The sequence below is a fragment of the Euleptes europaea genome, chromosome 15, assembly GCF_029931775.1.
Source record: "Euleptes europaea isolate rEulEur1 chromosome 15, rEulEur1.hap1, whole genome shotgun sequence".
NCBI lineage: Eukaryota > Metazoa > Chordata > Lepidosauria > Squamata > Sphaerodactylidae > Euleptes > Euleptes europaea.
In genome coordinates this window covers 10,342,429-10,364,967 of record NC_079326.1, presented here as the reverse complement: position 1 = coordinate 10,364,967, position 22,539 = coordinate 10,342,429, and the positions used below count along the sequence as shown (strand labels likewise).

Sequence of the window (22,539 nt, the reverse complement as noted above, 5' to 3'; positions counted from 1 at the left end):
CATGGCCAATACCATGGGCTTCCTGTCTGCTGTAGATTGTTTCTGGGATGTTGCAAGAAACTATGTCATGCTTCATCTGCATTTCCATGAACTTCAGTTTACTTACTTCTTCATTTATGCCCTGCATTTCTCCCCAGTAGGGACCAAAAGCAGCTTACATCTTTCTCCTTTCCTCCATTTTATCCTCACCATAACCATGTGAGGTAGGTTAGGCTGAGTGTGTGTTAGGCTCAAGGTAGCCCAGAAAGCTTCCAACGGAGTCTCCAGTACAAAAGTAGCAAAAAAATCTTATTGGTGCTTACACATATAACATCAACAATACAAGAGTGAAAGATACATATAAGAACAATCAAATTTACATAGTATGTACAATCTAAGTAAGATGCAGTCTCTGTGCACTAATTTCCATGTTCTTTCAAGTAAATGTTGTATTTTCTTCAAAAAGTCCAATAGTAGGTACTGTCCCAAAAGCACACTTTTTGGGAAAAGGTGGGGGACGGCCCTTTCAAATCTTTTCTTCAGCCCCAAACCTAAATTAAATAAAGCATACAGTATTGTATCTAGTATACATTTCACGAGTAAGCTGTTTATATATCAATACATTATGCAATACTTACAGTAAACATATCCAAATCGTACCCAATAGTAAAATCTTTCACTCTGTTCTCAGTTCCGGCACTCTGAGAATGATCTTCGTTTCTTTGTTATATGGAACTTGAAGGGTAAAAAGTTTGATAGGAGGGTTACAGAAAATTCTAAGGCAAAAAGAGACTTATTTTATACATCTCTTTGATACGATAAAACCAAAAGGGATGAATGTGGATAATGATTTTTCATGTTATATTTGAAAAGACAAACACCAGTGGGGCTCTTATACTATATGTTATACGGTAACCTCGACAGAGGCGAGCTGACGGGGTGATTTCTCAACACCTGTTTTAAACTGCATGCTTAGTGGCGAAACCTTGTACTCGGCTTCACTTTAGAGTATCCTTCTGGGAACTTTCACTCTTGTATTGTTGATGTTATATGTGTAAGCCCCAATAAGAATTTTTTGCTACTTTTGTACTGGAGACTCCATTGCAGATTTTCTAACCATTGGTATTGGCACGGAGGTGCCTATTTTGTATTGTAACAGAAAGCTTCCAAGGCAGAGGGGTTTTTGAACCTGGGTCTCCGAGATCCAAGCCCAACACTAGCTACTGCACCACACTGACTTAGCCAAATGTCTTTTAACTCAGAGGCCAAGGTAAGATTCCCTTTCTCCACATAAAAACAGACGGTGGGGCAAGGAAGAATATGTCACTAGTTCAAGCTATGAACTAGTTCAAGCTATATGTCCTAGCTATTGATTAATATAGGCAATTGTATAAAGCGCTATGATTTGAGCAGTAGTTGAGCTCCTAATACCTCATCAGGAAGGAAGAAGTACCATAGGAAAGCCTACCAGCATTTTCCAAGAATCCTGAAATATAACAAACAGTAAAAAGTTTCCTCCTAAGTGCATTTCGTATCAGAATGGTGATACAGGCTAGAGTTAGAATGGCTTTCCCATTGGTCCAGTATCTGTGAGCTTGGTGGTAGAATCCCCTTGGGTAACTTTTAGCCTACCAGGTCCACCCAGCCACCCCTCAGAAAGCTTTTCCCTTAGGACAGCTGGCTTGTGGATATATTACCACATGGTAGCAGTGTAGGTCTGTGAAGCACAAGAGGAATTCTTCATGGGTCAGAAGACTCTCAGGCTCCTTTCAGCAACTACTCAGCCAACTCAGGTTCCAAGGACGAAGGCTAACTTGGGACCAGATAAAGCAAGGTAATAACCACATTCTATATTGCTCATGCCCTGACCTGGATAGCCCTAGGCTACCCTGATCTTTTAAGATCTCAGAATCTAAGCAGGGTCTTCCATATCTACAGCTTGGAAGGGAGACCATCAAGGAATACCAGGATCATGACGTGGAGGCAGGCAGTGGCAAACCACCTCTGAATGTCTCATGCCTTGAAAACCCTACGGGGTCACCATAAGTCAGCTGTGACTTAACAGCAAAAAAAAATGCTCATGTGTACTTGCTGTTGGTCTCCAAACCATATCACCCAACTTAAGCCTTCCCAGAGTGTCTGGGAAGACATGGAAGAAGAGCAACAGATGGACCAAGTAATTTGTACATGCATGCAAGTAATTTGGCGGTAATGACCTGGAAGAGCTGTGACTGTTTGATATATCTGTAATAATGTAAGATACCTTAAATCGTTATTTAGCTCTCAAAGTGAAGCTTCAGTAGCCAGAAAAATGAAAGAATTAATCACTTGTGCCTAACTTGCTTCGCTAGTGGAAGTTAAGTTGGATGTCACCCTATTATTATTACAACCCAGCTACTTTAACACAAGTGGAGCTGCTATTTTGTATAACATTAAAATGAGCTCTATGGAGCTTAATGGTTTTTTATGTGAATTTGTTTCTTGAACCAAAGAAATCACCAGTGTAATGTTTCTGGATGATTTTGATAACACGTGCTCAGCACTGGGCAGAAAAAGATCTGCCATTCTGTTCCAGTTGGTTAATATTAAACTAATTTGTTCCAGTGAATTTACTCAGCCATAGCTACCTAGTAAAAAAGGTTATTGCAAATAATACCTCATATAACATCTTGTTGCCTCTATCAGTGAAATAATCAAATGGGTTCCAAAGCAGATCTTTGTGTAATGTATTAACACTCCTGTATTCATGTACCTTCTTCTATCCCCACCACCACTACCTGTATAATATTCCAAACAAAAAATCTAGATTCGAGTCCAGTAGCACCTTAGAGACAAGATTTTCAGCATATAAGCTTTCAACAGTCAAAACTCCCTTTGTCAGATACCCTCCCAAAACAAACAGAAAATGTTATTGTTATATGTGGTAATTAGCAGTTGGATGTAGAAATTGCCTTAATACTGGGAAAAGTTGACTGTAATATCAGTTCTCTTACAATACGTTTTCTCATTTTCCAGTACTTTTCATCTTCTTACATTGTTTAAATATTCAAAAATGACAAATACTGGGCTCAGACACAGAAATGCCAATTGAGCAAACATATGCAAAATATGTTTTGGATGTGATTTTGGATATTGATTAGGGTTAATGGATAGCCCTGCATGGTGTAGCCAATGTATCCCCTTTCCCTGTCCATGTAATCGTAAACTATTTTAAAAGGTGCCAGTTGTCACCTATGACACACACCCCTTTCAACCACTTCAATATCCCACTCTCTCAGCCCGGCTGTATATGCTGAGGGAAAAGTGTTGGCCTGAGTGTATTTGAGAGGAGATTATTTTCCTTCTCCTCCAGTCCCACACCAGTATTTACCTCAGAGAGAAATATGACACAAGAGGCTTTTTAACTTAAACAGACAAAACAGGGAAGCTTATTGAACAGAACTCACAGAGATTGATTTTCAAGGAAAAGGCAGAATTGGAGGGAAAACGGATATACACAAGATTACTTCAGATTGCTATACACAAGATTACTTCAGAGAGATAGCTTAGGTGTTTTCTTCAATCAAGTTCCTTTCGTTCTTAGTTTCAAGCTTAGTTCTGTCCCTCAGAACTGTTACTCAGATTCAGATTCTCAAACTCTTTGTTCCCAGCGTAGCTCACAGGAGCGAAGGAAGTCTGAGTTCCTTTCCCTCCTCAGAGAACTCACAGAAGTTTGGGAAAATATCCAAAATCCCTCTTCCAGTCCTCTCTGACTACCCCACACCAGTGGCTGTAATCCTCCACACCTCCCTGCTACCGGAATAGCTCTACCTCAGAGACTAATTCCTCTTTGTGACCTGAGAATGAGCCCTCTCTAACCCAATTCTCACTCCTGTCACTCCCACAGGTTGAGTGTTTCAATAGCTTCGGCTTTAACAGAACCCCTCAGGTCCACAGAGTACAGTCTGGCTTCTGCTCAGTTTCACTACAAAGCTCAGAATCTATCACAGCCTTCTCTGGCTGGTTCCAATCTTAGGACTTCTATCACAGCCTCCTCTCAGGCTGGGTCCCAAGCTTCGAATACTTTCACAGCCTTCTATCCAGGCTGGGTCCCAAGCTTCGAATCCTTCCTGTCTCTCAGAGCTCAGAGTGTCAGCTCTCTGGCTCCGCCCACTCTTGGTCTGTCAGCTCTTGCTACAGATTAACCCCTTATCCATCAATCACCCTTCTCTGTTATGGACCTGGATGATATAGTTTAACTTTTGGAACAAGTAGATCTGTTTAACTGTAAGTAGCTCAGTAATGGAAGAATCTCTGAAGGTTTTGGAGTCTCCTTCAGAGAAAGTTTTCAAGAAAAAGTCAAATAGAAAATATTTTTGTTAAAGCCTAGAACATGGGTTCATCTGCGTGGCTTCTATGCAGTCCCACATTGGGGACTGCACAGACGCAGGCCAGCCACAGATAAGATTTGTCAGCTTCTAGCAAAATCTAAAGAGAGTGCTCCCCCTCCCCTTGGAGCATGCAATCTTCCCGCCCCTCGGTCACATGACCCAAGGGGGAGGGAGCACTCTTCCCTCCAGTTCTCTTTCTGTCGCCACGGAGAGAGAATGTGTTAGCTTTGTCTCTAGCCATGGAGTCCAAGAAAGCTCCACTTTTCAAGAAATGTACCTCCTGTGGTACCAAGGTGGTGAAGAATGATCCTCACCTTGAATGCCTCCTTTGTTTGGGGGAAGGCCATATTCCTGCAACTTGTAAAAGTTGCTCCAAACTCACCAAAAAGGCCTTGAGGGCTCGGTCGACTCTCCTGCTCTCTCATCTTTATAAGGAGTCTCTTCGCCCACGAGGTCAATCTGCTGAGCCTGGTCCTTCGACCGGTAAGCCGCAATCCGAACCGGGTCCCCCAACAAAAAAATCCAAGCGGGATGGCCCTTCTAAGAAGCCCTCGTCGGTCGTTGTTCGTCCGGCAAAGTTTATTGCTCCGGGTTTGCAAGGTGGCCGCGGCCGCAGCTCTTCACGCCATGCGTCCCGCTCCGGATCGCCTCGGCGCCGATCACCTTCACGTTCGCCGAAGTCTCTTTGACGCCGATCATCCTGGGCGTCTCCTCGATGCCGATCTCAAACCAAAGCGTCTCAACCATTGGCAACGCTCGCCTCCAAAGCAGCTGTGCAGCAGCCCATTACCATCGAGGATTCGCCTCCTCATTCCCTGGCTACCCCCTCGGTTCCGTGTCCGAGCAGGGCCCAGGTATCCCCTCACTGAAGAAGTGAGCTATGGCTCACGAAAGCTCATACCCTACCAGAAAATATTTTTGTTAGTCTTTAAGGTGCTACTGGACTCTTGCCCTTTTCTACAATCCCTGCTTAGTGAGATTAGGAACACTGATAGGAAAATAAATTCATAGTAAGGACTTCATCACAGAGCCTAAGTAGGACTCTTCATCTTAGGAAAATGCAGAACAGACTACTTTTGACCCACTACACCCATGAATGGCCTGACATTGTATGTGAGAAACTCATTGAAGAACAGGAGACTGAGAAAGCTGGAGCATGCCACTTAAAACAGCTTTGGTCCTCATGTTTTTGTGGTTTATAGCTCCCCTACAGTGGCTGGGGAGGCAGCTCAGTGAAAGGCAGCATGGCAAAATGTTCCATAAAAGTAACAGAAGGTGCAAAAGCCAGAAACAAAAAAAGCACATCAAGTGCCATGATAAAGCCAGAGCTCTTTGGTTTCCATGAGTCCTACTCTTTGAAGATTAAGGGAAGAAGCAAACCCTGCAGCTGGCCAGGTGAATCTTGAATCTTCCCAAACTTTGAACCCCAAGCTTCTCTGGCTCCATTCCTATGTCTGACCAGGGCCAATCTGACCAGAGTGTCAAAGCAAGCCTCACACTATCACCTTCACCCAGGGTAGCAGAGAAAAAAATCTTATAGGAAAAAACCCTGCTTCTTGCTTATTCTTGGGATTTAGAAGGGTTTGGGAAAGAGAGGAGCCGCCAGTTGCCAGAGAGAAAGGACAAAGCTGCAATAGAACTCAAGCCTGTTTAAGTTAGATGTTTTCCTCAGACCTTTACTGGAGGTTTCCAGAATTCTTGAACTTGGTCAAGAAACCAGAAGAAATGCATGAATTGCTAGTAAATAAAACTCTAAAGGCAATAGAGATGTTGCCGGTGGTTTAAAAAAAAAATCAGGTATAGTGGTCATCTTCTCCAAACTTTTTGACAAAGGAATGGAGACACCTCAATGACAGACAAATATAGACCTACCAAAGAAACTGCAGGCCGGAAGCATGTTCCAGGCCTCTGTTGTGGCCATTCCAGCTTCCATGACATCTTCAGTGTTTTCTGGTACAGCCATCTTGTGGGTGGAAAACTGGTGGTTCCAGTTTCCCTGGGTAATGCCCTTAAAAATTACTCTCACAAACTGCCATTTTCTCCCACTCCTCAGACCTGCAGCTGTCTTGCTGAGGGCACCCCACCTAGAGTGCACTGCGGTAACCTATTGTCAAGGTAACCAGGGCATGGATCATGGTAGCTGGATCTTTTCTGCCTGGGAAAGGCTGCAGCTGGCTACAGACACTCCTGGCCCAGGTGGCCACCAGCTTATCCATCAGTAGGCCTGGGTCCAGCAGTGCCCCCAAACTACAGAACTGTTCCTTCAAGGGGGTGTCCAGAATGGGTGACACCTTAAATTCAGGGTCAGGCCTTCTGCTTTTTTCGGAATTAAGCTTCAGTTTTTCTGAGTTTTGTAAGCAATTGGGGGGGCAAAAATAGGCCTTTTGCTCACTTGCTAAAGAAAATAAAATTTTGTGCCTGCAGCTTTACTGACTAGAATGTTGATTCCAATTGAGACAGTTAATACAATAGCACAGTTCTAGAGGCTTGTTGATGACCATAACTGTTGAGTTAAGTAGGAAATTGTGTGTTTTCTATAAACTGCAAATCTCCTTTCTATCCTCCCCCCCCCCACCCCAGGTTGTTAGAGCTGCTGAGGAAGCTGCTTCTACCCTAGCGAGCTCCATCCACCCTGAACAGTGCATCAAAGTGCTCTGTCCCATCATTCAAACAGCTGACTATCCAATTAATCTAGCCGCTATTAAAATGCAAACTAAAGTCATTGAGAGGATCTCAAAGGAGTCTTTGCACCAGCTCCTTCAAGACATCATCCCTGGGTTGTTGCAGGTAATGGTACTTTGCATGAAGTCATTTAATCATCCTGTAAAGCATTATATTAATGTTTCTGTATGTTAGCTTCTGGCAAGTAGTAAATAAGAGCTATTAAGTAGAGTAATAGTAGACATTTAAAATGGGAATGTAGCTCAGAGGTATGTTATTTGTGTATTTCTTAAAGCACACTATCCACCTCTTGGGTACAATTCAAGACACCCACTCCCTACCTTTTAAGATCAAACAGATTAGCCCTCCTTAGAGTACCTTCAGTCTGGAAAGTATTTGTTTTTTTTAATTTGATTAATGAACCATTACTGATTCCTTCCTAAAGCAGTATTCAGTGATGTATATAAAACACCTGTATTATTGTGTGTGTGTGTATAAAAACTTGGCTTTGTCGTAGCTGCCTCTCATGCTTCTCACAAGCTAATTAGCTGCTTAAGTATATTCTCTTGCCTGATAATTTTATTCTGCTGTTTGTTTAGTCAAGCTATTTGAGGACAAGCATTTTCTCTCACTCTCTCCCCCCCTTTCCATAAGGCACATTAGTTTTCCTGTAGCCCTGAGTTGGCCTTTGGGAATGGGAGGGGCTGCCTCAGGAGGGATTAATGAGAGCTGGGTGGCAGGCTGCTCTTCCTGGAGCAGTTCTATCCTCTCTCTTTCTGCCTCAGGGAAAGCTAGTTCTTCTGTAACGAAATAAGTATATTTATAATCCACTTTTTCCCTGTATGAAATTTACAGCTGCTTACAATCAAGTAAAAATCGAATAATAATAAAACACTTAGTTTTGGAGTCTGCATCCACAGAACAGGTTAAATTCAGTGTACACAAAGCACCTGCATAAAGAGCTCAACCTTCGCTTTATTTATTTATTTCTATGTCACCTTTCCACCTAATTCAAGGTGCCCAAGGAGGTGAAAATTAAAACATTTCAAACACTTAAAACATTTCAAAGGGAAAGACAGTTCCACTGTGAAGATCAATTAGGGGGATGCATCAAGGCCTTCTGTGTTGTGGCCCCAGTACCGTATATACTCAAGTATAAGCCGAGTTTTTTAGCCATGATTTTTGGCTTAAAAAATTCACCTCGGCTTATACTCGGGTCAATACAGTAATTCGCCTGCCAGGCCCTCTCCCAGCGCGCTCCCGTTGGCCAGCTGATAGGCAGGCTGTCCCGCCTTCTCCCCCCCACCCCACCCGACCGCACCTTCTGTGCGGCGGCGGTTTCTTCCCCCCTGATCCCCACCCCACCCGATTGCGCCTTTTGCACAATCGTGCCAAATCGTGCCTTTTGCGCGATCGCGCCTTTTGTGCAATTGTGCCATTTGCGCGATCGCGCCTTTTGCACGGCGGTGGTTTCCTCACCCCGCACCCCACCTCACCCCGCCTTCTGGGCAGCAACGGTTTCTTCCCCCCTTACCTCAACCCCCACCCACCCCCACCTCACCCGGGCCGGTCCTCCCGCTTGCCAGCTGATCCTGCGGGGCCTCCTGCGTGCAGGGAGGGGGCCGCCGCCTGCCCACGCGCCTTCCCTGTGGGTCAGGAGCGGCCTGCGGGACCTCCGGTGCGCCACCGGCACCTGCGCGCCTGGAGCCCGGTCAGGTAAGCTTGCAGGGGGGGAGGGGTGCATTTCCCCCTCGGCTTATACGTGGGTGCCTAATTTTTCCCCATTTTTGGGGTGAAATTAGGCACCTCGGCTTATACTCGGGTTGGCTTATACCCGAGTATATACGGTATAATGGTATACTTTACCAAAGCGCACACTTGCAGGCTTTTTGGAAGTTTGGCTGAAAAACATGATTCCCTGCTAGAAATTATTAACCTACGTAGTTTATGTTGCTTATCATATCAATGGGCAAAAAAGTTCTTACTTGCAAATCCATTTCGTTTTAACTAGGTGATCATAATTACACCTTTTGAACAGGCAGTGCTAGTTAAAGACTTAAAGACTTAAGTTTTATGAGTAGAATTCATTTCAATGGAATGGAACAGCCCTAGTGAAATGTGTTCTTCCTGCATTTTGAAGCACAGGTCAGGAGAAGTTGTCAGGTACATTTATTGGTTCTCTTACCTCTGAAAATTACTAGACACAAATCTTATTGTACAAGGTCAAAGTTAGGTTATGCCTTAGAGGCACAACCCTGTGTTTGGGGCGAACAAGCTCTATGTTATAGCAGGAAACTCTGGCAGAGTTCCATCTCTCACTCAGTGCAGTATCCCTGATTGTCCTAAGGAGCATGTGATGTCAAAGCACCTTTGTCACTAAATATTCAGAAACAGGTCTTCCATCTTTGTTGAGCTCTGACTTTGCTTGAAATATTCCTGTTGTGATGTTCTTCCACACTTTTGTGGTATCAAGGAAGCACACAATGATACACAAAATCTGGCATGCAAAGAAGCAGCTGTTTTGTAAATGCTGTTCTATAATCTCTTTTCCTCCCTCAGCTTAATCAGTGTCTTGATATCTCTCACAAAGGTACAGCTGGAGTGACAGGGGTCCCTGGTATCAGAGGGTGTTGTGGAAATGACACTTTCCATTTATCTTCATATTAGAAAACTGACATGTGGCTTTCTTACTGGTCATGCTTACTGAGTCTTCCTCAGGTTTTTTAAATGATTTTGCAAGGATAAGTCTCTGGTGCTATTGGAATTTACAGTTCTTTTCCCAGGTCGTGTCTGAGGGGGAGAAAATGACACAGTATATGCTAATAAAGATCCAGTGAGTTTTTAAAAAATCTGGAATCATGCATGAGGAAAGCAGTTGGTAGGCAATTTGGAGTAGAAAAATAGATAGCAGAGAAAGGGTTAAGCTCCATTCATCCATTCAGGTTGTAGCATCCCATAACTATGTTTCATTAAGGCAAACACTCATCCATCCTGTAGGGCAGGGGTGGGGAACCTCCGGCCCGTGGGCCGAATCCGGCCCGCGAGATCATTTTGTCCGGCCCCCGGCCTGCCTGCCGAGGCTGGGAGCTCCACAGCCCACCTGCCGAGGCCAGGAGCTCCATGAAGCTAGCTATCGCTAGCCACGCCCTCCTCTCAGCATTTCAGGCTTCACTGGGAAGCAGGAGCGCATGCACAAAAAACTGAAGGCTGATTGGATGATTGTGGGGGCGTTTCCCCTAAGTGTCCCGGCTTCCTGTTCCTTTATTTCTGTTCCTCGTGAGAGAGAACACGTGCGTCTGGCCGGCTCTCTCAGCACCCCTCCCCTTCGCTGCAACCTACCAGCCTTTTCCAGGTGAGTGGGTGGTATGCCACCCACCTTCCGCCGGCTCAGTGGGCCCCTACGCGGCCCTCACCTTGCGCTCCCACGAAGCCAACAGCTCTCCAGCCATGCCGTCTTTGAACCTTCCTCCCCCTTCTAGCTTGTTTGTGAGCCGAGCGGCCGGGCGCTCCCCCAGCCGCAACCCCATACCATGGCCTGAAGCTGCTGGGGCGGCCGAAGCTCCTGCCTCCTTCTCCCCCCCCCACCCCCTGTGTGCTTGCCGCGCCACGGCTTAAAGTTCCCCGGGTGGCCAAAGCTCCTGTCTCCATTCTTCCCCCCCCCCGTGTGCTTGCCGCGCCGCCGCCAGAGGGTCCCCGCCCAACCCTCCCCATGCTCCATTCCCCCTGGCCCGCATGCTAGTCGCGCCACAGCTGGAGGGTCCCCGCCTAGCCCTCCCCGTGCTCCATTCTTCCCGGCCCCCACTCTTGCTGCGCTGCCGCCAGAGAGTCCCCGCCCAACCCTCCCCGTGCTCCGTTCTTCCGGCCCCCCGCACTTGCCGCGCCGCCACCAGAGGGTCCCCGCCCAACCCTCCCCGTGCTCCATTCCCCCTGGCCTGTGCGCTAGTCATGCCACCGCCGGAGGGTCCCCGTCCAGCCCTCCCTGTGCTCCGTTCTTCCCGGCCGGCATGCTTGCATTTGTGTGTGTGTGTGAGAGAGAGATCCCTGTGCGGGGGAGGGGGTGCTTCCCCCTGTCGCGTGGGTGAGTGTGTGTGCGTGATCCTGGGCTGCTGGGTGGCCCGGAGAGCGAGAGAGCAAGAGCGAGAGAGAGAGATCCCCATGAGGGGAGGGTGTCTCTTGGGGAGGGGAAGCCTCCCTTTCTTTCTTTCCTTCCTTCTTTCCTTTCTTCTTTCCTTCTTTCTTTCTTTCCTTCCTTCCTTCCTTCTTTCCTTCCTTCTTTCTTTCCTTCTTTCTTTTTCTTTCCTTCCTTTCTTCTTTCTTTCCTTTTTTCCTTCCTTCCCTCCCTACTCTGCATAGCCTCTGCTAGGGTTGCCAACCTCCAGGTTGTGGCTGGAGACCTGGCAACCTTAACTTCTACCCCCCCCCCTCTGCCGGGAGAGCTACGCCTGGTATGGCCCCCGAATGATGTTATAAATACGCAAATGGCCCTTGGCAAGAAAAAGGTTCCCCACCCCTGCTGTAGGGCTTTCAGCCAAACTACAAGCAACAGCAGCCTTGAGTCCATTCCATGTCTGAAACTCCGTTTTAGAAGCATTTGTAGTTCTTTAAAAATTGTCATAAGCCGGGGGGGGCCTGTTCCTACACCTGAAGATTTTGGGGGAGGGGGAGGAACCAAGAGGTCCTGGGGCTGCTGCACCACGTGCCTGATCTGGATTGGGGCCTCGTGGTGATTTTTAAAGAACTGCAAGTGCTTCTAAAATAGCATCACCAGCCATGGGATGGATCCATGGCCGCCGTCGCTTGTAGTTTGGCCCTTTGTTACTCACCGTTACATGTAATGCGTACAGTGAACTGTTCTGTCTTCATTTGCTTCTTTCTCTCTCTGAGTCCTTCTCTTTAAAAAGTAGCGGTGTTATGCTGATCATCCAGGGCCTATTACTTAGAGTAGGGTCCTTCCTCTAAATCAGTGGTTCCCAACCTTTTTTTGACCAGGGACCACTAGGACTTTTTTGTTCAGTGCAGGGACCCCAAGGTTCAAAATAAAAATTCTGAGAAGAATTTGAAAATAAACTTTAATCATAACTGTTAGTTAAACATTAAACTTAGAATAATATTTGAATATATATATATATATATATATATTATAATAGAGAACTTTTAATTGAAAATATTAATTTATTATGGGTTTATAACTTGGTTTCGCGGACCTTAATTTAGTTCTCGCGGACCCCTGGGGGTCCATGGACCCCCGGTTGGGAACCAGTGCTCTAAATGCTTTTTTTGCCTTCAGAGACAGATTTGCTTTAGTGTTGCCTTAATGTTAGGAGGTAACCACAAAACCCTACAAACGATGTTAAGTCATATGGCCGTCATTTCCAATGAGAGATTTTGTGGTGATTTTATGTCTGCTTATTGAATGTGTTTTTCTCCCCCTTAATCATACATGATTCTGGGAAAGGCCTCAACCTTGCCACTTCAGAATATTTATTATAGCAGCAAAGTAAAAAAAAACAAAAAACAATTTTGAAAGCAAGAGTGAAATATACAAACAATTAATGAAAGAACATTTCCTCTAATGTTCCAGGTCAGGGAGAAAAAATGGCAACTGAACGTTTCAAAGGATTCCTCTTTCTCTGGGTTGTGTGTTTTGAGGGTAGGGTCAGATCAGGGCTTGGGAGAGTCAATAACGATTGTGTTGCAATTCTAAAAATCCGACTCAATTATTTTCACCCAGACATTTAAAAAAAGCTCTGTCATGTTCACATAGTTCGTGGAATGAAAACTATAAATAAAAGTGGCGTTTTATGAGTCAAGTGAGTTATTGTTTTCAAAAAGAAATTGGATGTTATAATTGATAACTAATTTACAGTGCAGTCCTATGCAGAGATACTCCGAGGGCTTAGACAAGTATCTCGGCATAGGGTAGCATAGTGGGTCCTTTTATTGCCAGATGTGGTCTCCTTTCTTCTGCCCACTTATAAGATCAGTTCATCCTTTTTTAGATTCAGTAATACATTAACTCCAATTGAAAGCAAGCATTAAAAGACTGAGCAACTACATGATTGGAGGTTACAGGCAACCTTTGGAGTAGGTCGCACATGTCTACTCATCAAATGAATCCGTACTATTAGGTCAGAAAGTGGAGAAACATCCTGAAAACAGAACTCCGAAACCTGGCCCCAAATGGACATCTGCCCTAGAAAAGTAAATTAATAAAACTTAGATATTTATACTTCCATCCCATTTGTTAATGGGAACCTGACCTGGTCTTGCTCTTGAGTAGAATCTTCCTGCTGGGTCTGGCCTGGTGATAAGAAGCAATAGAAATGTTAGGAACATAGGCCAAAGATATTTTTAGGATTCTCCCAGCAGAGGTCACTCTGAGCCAAATATCAGGGCAGTTCAGATAGTGGTTTACTGTGGTAATTGCTATGTCCTCAAAACTATTCTTGTTACACAGAAAGTGAATGTTTTCATGGTATTTCATTGCTGAAAAAATGCTGTTTCCAGCAGCTATTTTCCCCACTGATACTGTAAATGATGTGGTAGGACAATGTCTGTGACAGACAACAGTTTTCATCCCATGATAGCCAAATGCAAAAGTCTTTTTTTTTTAACTCATACAGAGGTGCTTCCTCTCTGTATGACTACAGTGATAAATCACTCATCCCTCAACAAAAAGGTGGTGAACAATAAAAAGGCCCCAATAATGTCCCACCATTTCATAAACCACTTTAAAAACCTTTATTTTTAATTTGGTTTTTCAAAAGCTGTGATTCAAAAAGGTCAGATAGATTTAGTGGTTCATTTTTGGGATGAATTCTTCCAAAACGTTTCCACATAGTACCTGATCAGTGTTTTTCTTCAAACCGCTCCTGCTGAAGACCCTCAGAAGTTTCAAGGCGACATATTTTGTTTACCAGTTGCAAAATTATTACAGATATCTATGGATGGGACAAATGTAAATCACCTTTTTCTGAAAAAAATGAAAGAAGAAATGAAAACCAAACCTGACTGGAAAGGAGAAGAAAACAAATCAATTGACCTTGGAATATGTAGCAATGTTGTACACGGGTCTTTTAAAACAGGCTTGCATGCAGTGAAATGGGACCTTAATTGAGTCTTGCACAACATGTATCAAAGATTCCCCAGCTAGGCAGGCATCGTACGCTGCTGTAATGGGAAGCACCCAGATGTTCTCCAGATGTTTTGTTGCACTAGGTGATTGGAGAATGCTACATTTCTTGATAGGGCTATCACGGTTTTTGACAATGTCAAGAAGTATGTGGAAGAAGCAGAGCTCCCTAACAGTAAGCCCGCAAGTTGCATAAAATCTGCAGTGCAAGACCCACTGATGAAAAGGCAAACGGCATCCATGAAAACGTTTGCTGGAGATCGTGAGCCATTTCTACAATGGGTTGAAAGCCAAAAACCATTGGCACCTTCTTCTTTTTTTACGAAGACCTTCCTGAGCTAATGAGGAAGATAATGACTCATTGCATAAAATCAGAAAAGCTGCAAAAATTGTCATTTGGTTCACAGTTGTTAGCAGTTGACATGAAATTGAGAACTTGCTTGACAGAAGCAAGGTTAAAATTGGCTTTGTGGCAAAAGAGCTCTTAAAAGAAACTAAACTAAGTGAGCATCAAGTTTTACCTAGAACGTCAAAACATAGCAGTTGGTGAAAAGCTGATTGAGAGAAGCCCTTTGGAGTTCAAGATCAGGGTTCCCCAACCTTTTTGAGCCTGTGGGCACATCTGTAATTCTGAGATGGCACGGTGGGTGCAGCGACACAATGGCTGCCACAAAATGGCTGCCTCAGGATGTGGAGTCAGCCACAAAAATGGCCGCCACAGCATAACTTAAGTAACACAGTGCAGATCTGAATAAGTGGGACTGAGATGCCTATTTAATTTACAAGTGGCTCAGTGACTGTGGACAGCTCTGGACAAACCTGTTTTTCCACCTTTGATCCTTCACATCTTTCAGGATATTTTGCTGCTCAGGTCTCAATTGGAAACAAGATCGGCTGGGATGAGCATAATTTGTACCATCAGTACTTTCTACCACCAGTCGGAGCATCAGCATGTTCAAACGTTTCATTATGTTTTTCACAATTTTATATCTCTCTTATTCCTTCTTTCTATAGTACTTCCAAATGAAAAGTGTTCTTCAATTACTGTGTTGCCTTTTTGAAAAGCAGCATGCCCTTTCCTAGTGTTAGTAATAGTTTTATTGGCCACAGTGGGTTCTTCAATCAATTTTCACTTAAAACAAAAGCTGTGCCATTGCTATTACTAGGACTAACCAAAATAACACCAAATAGTGTGCAAAGCTTTCAAGTTCTCCAGAACTCTTCATTAGGCTAGATTAATATATAAGATTTTAAACGCAAGATATAACTTAATCTAAAGACTTACAGTTTATTGGAGACCTTGAAAGCTTTCCACACTATTTAGTATTATTTGGGTTATTCCTAATAGATCGCATTAAATGGCTCTTTTAGGTTTGGGTTTTGCTTCAGACTGACATGGCAGTCTGCAGCCCTTCCCTATCCCTCTAACTTCACTTCAAGTTGTTCTGTGTTCAAATCAGAGGATCCTGTTAGAAATGCAAATCTAGGAGGATCTCTTCCTCTGCTTCAGGTAAGTATGAGTTGCCTTACAGGGAAGTCATTGATTAAAAGATTGCCTTGCAAAGCTGTATAACCTGCTTCTCTACTAAAAACTATCAGAGCACTGCCCAGCCCTTGGTTATGACCACACAACATGATCGAAAGCCGGGCACGGCAGCACTGTGCTGTATTACCAACTAGAATGTTATTTACTGAGACACTTCTGTTAGTTAAACACTTGTTCTGTATCCATGAGCTGTAGGTGAGGAATCTTTTAAAACACAATCCATGGATCCCATTGTTCAGATGTGATGCATACAGATGCACCCCACGTTTGCCAGTGTGCTTAGAGACTATACAATAATACTGCAGACAACTGAGAGCTATCAAATGCAAGCATACATGTGACATGAGATGCCACATGTCCCAATAGCCATGCAGTGTCCATGGAAAGTACGGCAACTAGTTAACATACTTTTATTACAAATTGGGGCCCTGCTTATATCATGATACATTGTGAGTCATTGGCAGCTGATGAAGAGGAGATGGGATGTAGAGCCCCAAGACACCAAAAGAGAGGCCCCGGTGTCCAGGTTCATGCAGGGAGCACATCAGTACCACACATTTGAGGGGTACATCCTAAAATCCTCATTTTTGCCAACATCAAGTTGTGCTTGTCTTTGACAGTGTCATTCTTGAACACTACTTTGGATTAGACATAATTGAATGTTTACGAATATTCATAGAGAATTAACTATTTTTATTCTGTGTTTTTTTTACTCCTATCAGACTGAATGTGTATTTTTCCCCAGAAATGTAAGGTGGAAAATCCCCTTTGAGTAGCAAATAACTGAGTCTACTGGAGGTACAGTTAACACAATATGTAACTGATCCATTTAATTGACTGAAGTGGAAACTGTACATCCATAGAAAACTAGTCAATTTTGGATCTAAACTGTAGTTTTTGAGTGGGATCTTTTTATTTGTTTCTACTGCAGTAAGGTTTTTACACCATTTTCTATTCAGAGCTTTCCTAGAGAATGGATCTGAAGTGATTTATTCTCTCACAAACCTTGTGCTTATCAAATAGTTACACAAAGGTAACTGAACTTTTCAGGGTTTGATACAATAGTTAAAACAGAACCATTGAAGATCAAGGAAGAGCCTCCAGAGACTTATGTGCTTGTCATATTCATTCCTTAGTCTCCTAATATTGGAAGAAGAGGTCTTGTGAAGAAATACTGGATTCTCAAAACTTTTTTAAAATTTTGTTTTAGGGCTATGACAATACAGAAAGCAGCGTTCGGAAAGCCAGTGTATTTTGCCTTGTGGCAATTTATTCCGTTATTGGTGAAGAACTAAAGCCTCATCTTGCACAGCTCACTGGGAGCAAGGTACGTGTGCCACTTTATTTTGGGATTGGAAAGGAAGAACATCTGCCCCCACACACATTTTGAGTCACCATGGAGAAGCAAGGGCACCCAACTGCATCACTAACCTTAGTCCTTTGGCAACATGTAAATACATATAGGCGTGTGACACAACCAAAATGGCAAAGGTCTAAATCAGTTTGGATACCATTGCCTTAAATGTTCAAAAATAATTATTGGATCAGGAGATGGAATGTTGTGAATGCATCAGAACAGTTTTAAATCCACATCTTCTCTAGTATTTAAAAAAAATGGGAGTTTTATTAGGCAGATATATTTAAATAAAAGTGTACATGTGTACTTTACGTCTAATAAAGCCAGCAGTTGGTGATTCAGGAAGAAATAACAAGGCCAGTGATGGGCAGAATTACCTTTGGCTTGATTCTGAATTGGGGGGGGGGGTCCCTCCGAGATCATTCTGAAATTAGGACCCCATCACAATATATCATCCAACTCCAAATCTCCTTCAATTTCCCCAAACTACCTTGTGATAACAGAGAGGCCTCATGGTAGGTCTTGCTGTAAGGATTGCATTCCTTCCTGGCATCTGGAACCCTGTCATGGCAGCATCCCAGACAGCACAGACCATGGGAAGTATAATTTTGCTATTTCCAGTGCATTTGATATCATTGTTAAGTACTCCATCATCCTAAAATAACTTTTACATGGGATACTGCCATTTAAGCATTCAAGGAGATGGAGAGGAATACTGGCCTCACTGAGAATCTTCCCTTATGTCACAGCTGTCTCTAGTTTTGGGGGAAGGAGTCAGCTGAGCTGGTTGGAAGGGGTAGCACGAGGGGAAAATTATAAGCTTGGTTCATAGTGAGTTCTGGGGAAATCTTTGCCATTATCAGCACACACACACACCCCATTTCAAATTTTAGTGCTATCATTCGTTCGTGTCAATCTGACCCCATCATGCTTACTTTCAAAGTGACAGATTTTGGTGTGGGAAATGTACCTTCTCCAGATTCAGCCATATCATCCACACATTCTGTTATGCCAGCTAAAGAGCAACTAAAAGATATCCATGGATCATTTTGCAAAGCCCTCGCTTTTTAAATTCTTTTCTTTAGAGGGGGAGACAACTTTTTCGTGTCTAGGATTAACAGTTGCAGAGTAAAAATACAATAGAGTAAGAACTCCCCCGTGGCCATCAACTATGTGACAATTCACCATATGAATATAAATTATATTTTACTGCTATTCAGATATACAGCAGAAGTAGTAAATGTGCAACCGAGGTTCATTCATCTGTGGTCAGATTTCAAGAGTAGTGATTTTCTGTGGTAGTCACTGGAGATGAGGATTCTGTCAGAGCAAGGAATGGAAAACCAGCTCTTAAGTGAAAAATGTTGACCCAACTACTTTACTGTTTCAGATGAAGCTCCTCAACTTGTACATAAAGAGGGCCCAGACTACCAACAGCAACAGCAGCTCATCTTCAGATGTTTCCACGCACAGTTAATGGAGATCTTTGGACATACTTGTAGACATACAAGCAATCAGCTGTGCCTCTCAGAGACCCTCCCCTCATCAGCACGCTCCATCTGCTGACAGAGGCCATGCAGATATTTGTTGCAATCAGTATTTTTAGTCCTTCGAGGCTTTTTATTGTAGGATATTCTTGGTATTGAATGTAAAGGAAGCAAGGCCTGGGCTGCAGTGTTCACTCAAAAACGGCAATAGAAAGCCATATGTAAACATTGCATTTGACCCACTAGCATTTCTAAAACCTGTTAGGTTTCTATAGTTACACAGTTGTTCAAAGCTTGAATCATTGATAATAGAATTTGGCTTTATGTCTGGCTATTTTTTGCATTTGTTTTAAACCTACACTTTTAACCAGTTTCTCCAGTTTTCCCAGTTTCTATGATGTGTAACAGTTGCAAAGCTGGGATTAAACATTGGAATGATCTGGCTATTCTCCAGAGAAACCTGTGCAGACTACAGGATCAACCAGGCTATTTAAAAAAACAAACAATACTGTCACTTGATGGACCTAGGTCAGGAGTTTCAGCAAATTTTTAATGATGCTGCCCTATGAGGCAGACTCAGATATAGTGTAATTATGGCTATTTTAAGATCTGCCTCTGTGTAAATCATTCACTATCTGCTTCCTCTCAGCATGCATTTCAGTGTTTTCATTTCAGGTTTTTTTTTTGTTATAAGACAGCATGATTTTCTTTAGTATAAGTTGATAAGTTTTCCCTTTGAAGGAAAACTAATATTATTTTGGCTGCAATCAGCTGCCATGTTTTTTTTTTTAATGATTTTTTGTTGTATCCATTTCTAATTGCATTCTTAATATCTTTTTGAAGTTGTTATTGCCTTGTCCTGCAACTGGTCCTCCGCATATTTAACATTTTTTTTAGATAACCATAATATATTTTACCTGTAGAGGATGACATGTTTTTTTCATGCTCTGTTTGGATTTTTTAAAACAGATCTTTGTTCAGTTATGGCATTCACCAAGAATTGAATTTCTTCCTTTTATGAAGTTTGTTAGTATGCACTGAGAGTGAATGCACTGTAATGTTTGTGATTACAATCACAGTACCTGAAAGCCCATCATTTAGGAAGTATATGTAAAATTTGCTACTACTGCTGCTTCAAATCTCAGTAAGAAACTTGTACTTTCCAAAAGCTAATTGGTTTTCAGGAACTGCAGTTTGGCTAACCAGGCCTTACTTTCTCGACAAGAATGCTGTTTTTGTTTGCCAGCTGGTGCTCTTTTGTGTGACACTTGTTCTGTTAACAGCCACCCCCACTCATCAATGACTCCCTATCCTTTGAGTACTCCACAGCTATCACCCCACACACCTACACGCACACACTCCCCATGCAATCTGTATTATTTATAACCTCATTTTGTATCTAATGTACATAGCAAATTGCTTTGTTTGTCTCTTAGTATTCCAGATCTTGTTTCTTTAGCTGGTACTCAAAGGGCTAGCTTAGTTTGCACTTACTTCTTTTTTTAAAACCCATGCAACTGGGAGTGGAGGTTGGATGTTTAATTTCACAGCAAAAGGGACTTTTTGGCTACCAGCCTAGAGAGGCTGGTAGAAACAAATCTGCATGTTGTTGGCACTTTGATATCAGAATGGGGAGGGCTCCATTTTCCCCCTGCACTGTCGAAATGTCTACAGCTGCCTTTTTCCTTGCTGCCTCTTAATGCAGGGCTTTACTTTTTTCAGAGTTTGTGAAAGAGAGGTTTCTTTTCCGTGTGTTTTTCTTCCTATGCCCCTCCCTTCCCACCCCCATCTTTCCCCCAGGCCTTTTATATCTGAGAAACTGCACAGAACAACCCTGCCTGCTGTTAGGTTGCCTTAGATGATGACATTCATGCTATCATTGGGGCATCAAGGTTCCCAAGGTGTGAACAAACCAACCAATGCAGCCCTTTTTAGGTCTCACGTGTAGCGCTGAATTAACTGAGGCATGTGGCTTTCTTTAAAAAGGTACACTATGTGTGCTTGCCTGGATTACAATACAACACGACTTTTCTATTGCTTTCTACTAGCTTCTCAATAACCTGTATAAGTCATGTAACTTGCAACATTGTTATATAAATCTTCTTTCTACCACCTGCCCAGCCCCTTTATTTATCAAGCATAATATTGCGTATTAAAGGACAGCAGAGAAATGTTTGTAGAATGCAGCAGGACTTTGCTAACAATAATAATGTTTTAAATGGGAAGGACAGACTGCAAAACCACTCAAGACAGTCAGCCAAAAAAGTTTGTTGGCATAATGTTCACACGCATGTATTTAATTTGGTTTTGGGTTGGATTTTTTTTTGGCGCTTTTGTCATGTTACATCCATATCTGTATTTATATCTTATTTGTTTCAATTTTGAGTGTATCATGGCAAATGTACAGATGTTTTTATGTTAACATTTACATGATAGAATTTGCTAAGGAAAAAAAACTTTTTGAGTTTGCCCTAGAATAAATGAAATAAATTTAAGTCCTTGTGGAAGCTTCTTTAGACTGCTACCGTATCATAAAGGGAGACTTTTAAGGTCACTTGAGTGAACTGCCTGCACTGAGATAAACCTCCTTAAAAACCAGTTTACGCTGAGTTTACAGTGTGACTTGCACACACATGCAATATTGTCCGGGCTTATGAGCAGATGTTCAGAACACACGCCAGGAGGAGGAGTGGTGGTGACTCTGGCGGTAAGGCCGGCTTCCTCAGAACGCATCGGGGGGGGGGCATGTGCTTAGGCCACTATGCAGCTGTGGCCCCCAGCAGGTGGCAAATGGACATGCTGAATGGGCAGGCCGTGATCCTTCACATATCTTCTTGGACATCTTGTGTTGTATCAGTCAAAGGTGAGAATCCTAACTGTCATGGCTTTGACACAGAGGCATTAGTTTAAGACTAGGTCACTGCTCTGGAAGATATAGAAAGAGCTGGTCAGCGGCGCGCACTGAAATCCATTTCAAACCATGTGCTTGAAATAAATCTCAATTGTTTTATATTTGATTCAGAGGATGCTGACATTAAATGTTCAGCAAGTAATTCCAAGCCTTCAATATCAGTAATATATTGTAAATGCTTTTACTCATTTTCATGTTACTAATACTTTCTTTAGGTAAATTTGGTGAACAACAAGAATTAGGATTTTGATAGCTGAAAGCGAAGACTCCCAGGCAGTGACAAATTCCAGAAGAATACTCTTAACAGTATCTTGCAATAGAAACCAAGATTTCTGTGGTACTTTACAGCCTAACCAAGTGGCACAAGTTCTTGCAGGGTAGAGCCCAATTCATCAGGTATATGATATAGCCTGGAAAAAAGTAGGTGTGGAGGATAAAAGAGAAAATAGTTATAGCCAAAAGGCCAAGAAAAGATAGCAGTAGGTATGAAACAATTCGGCTTTATATACTGGCTGGAACTGTTGCACGCCTATCTCTTGCATTTAATTCAGCCCCCCTCCTCCCGATAAAATAATTATCTGTACTACAAAACCTTTTGCCACAATCAATGTTTTTAGTCTGTAGCATGCTACAGAATATCTTGGTTTTTGTGTTTGTTTAATTACGTTATTCCATGCTGACCATAATTAGACAAGGCATAGAGAATAAAACTGCTGCTATCATACTGCCCTTGTACAAATCTATGGTGAGACCACACTTGGAATACTGTGTACCGTTCCTGTCACCACACCTAAAAAAGAATATTGCAGAGTTTGAGAAGGTGCAGAAAAGAGCAACCAAAATGATCAGGGAGTTGGTACAAGCAGTTTTTCAAATGGTACATCACTCCAATGGACATTAAGGAACTTCCGGTAGAGATGCTGACCCAGCGCCATATCCCCCGAGTTTGCTTGGAGGAACCAAGAGGCGTTTTGAATCGGGGCTCCATCAAAAAGCCCCGTCTCCGATCCTAAACGGGATTGGAATGCAGGCAACCCCCTGCTGCCGTAGAAGAGTGGTTTGACTCCCAACTCCCTCCTGTGAGAGCTCTCGCTGA

At 43.0% G+C, this 22,539-nt stretch overlaps 1 protein-coding gene across 8 annotated transcripts in view; it reads left to right on the top strand.

The window, feature by feature from the left end:
* Positions 1-19,011, top strand: part of CLASP1 (cytoplasmic linker associated protein 1) — a 266,876-nt gene extending 247,865 nt beyond the window's left edge. For all 8 annotated transcript variants that reach the window (XM_056861271.1, XM_056861272.1, XM_056861270.1 and 5 more), the window contains 3 exons: positions 6,930-7,136; positions 16,899-17,015; positions 18,436-19,011. In XM_056861271.1, the coding sequence (XP_056717249.1) occupies positions 6,930-7,136; positions 16,899-17,015; positions 18,436-18,522 (411 nt within the window). In that variant the 3' untranslated portion in view covers positions 18,523-19,011. The remainder of the gene's footprint in view (positions 1-6,929; positions 7,137-16,898; positions 17,016-18,435) is intronic.
* The last annotated feature ends 3,528 nt before the right edge of the window (positions 19,012-22,539 follow it).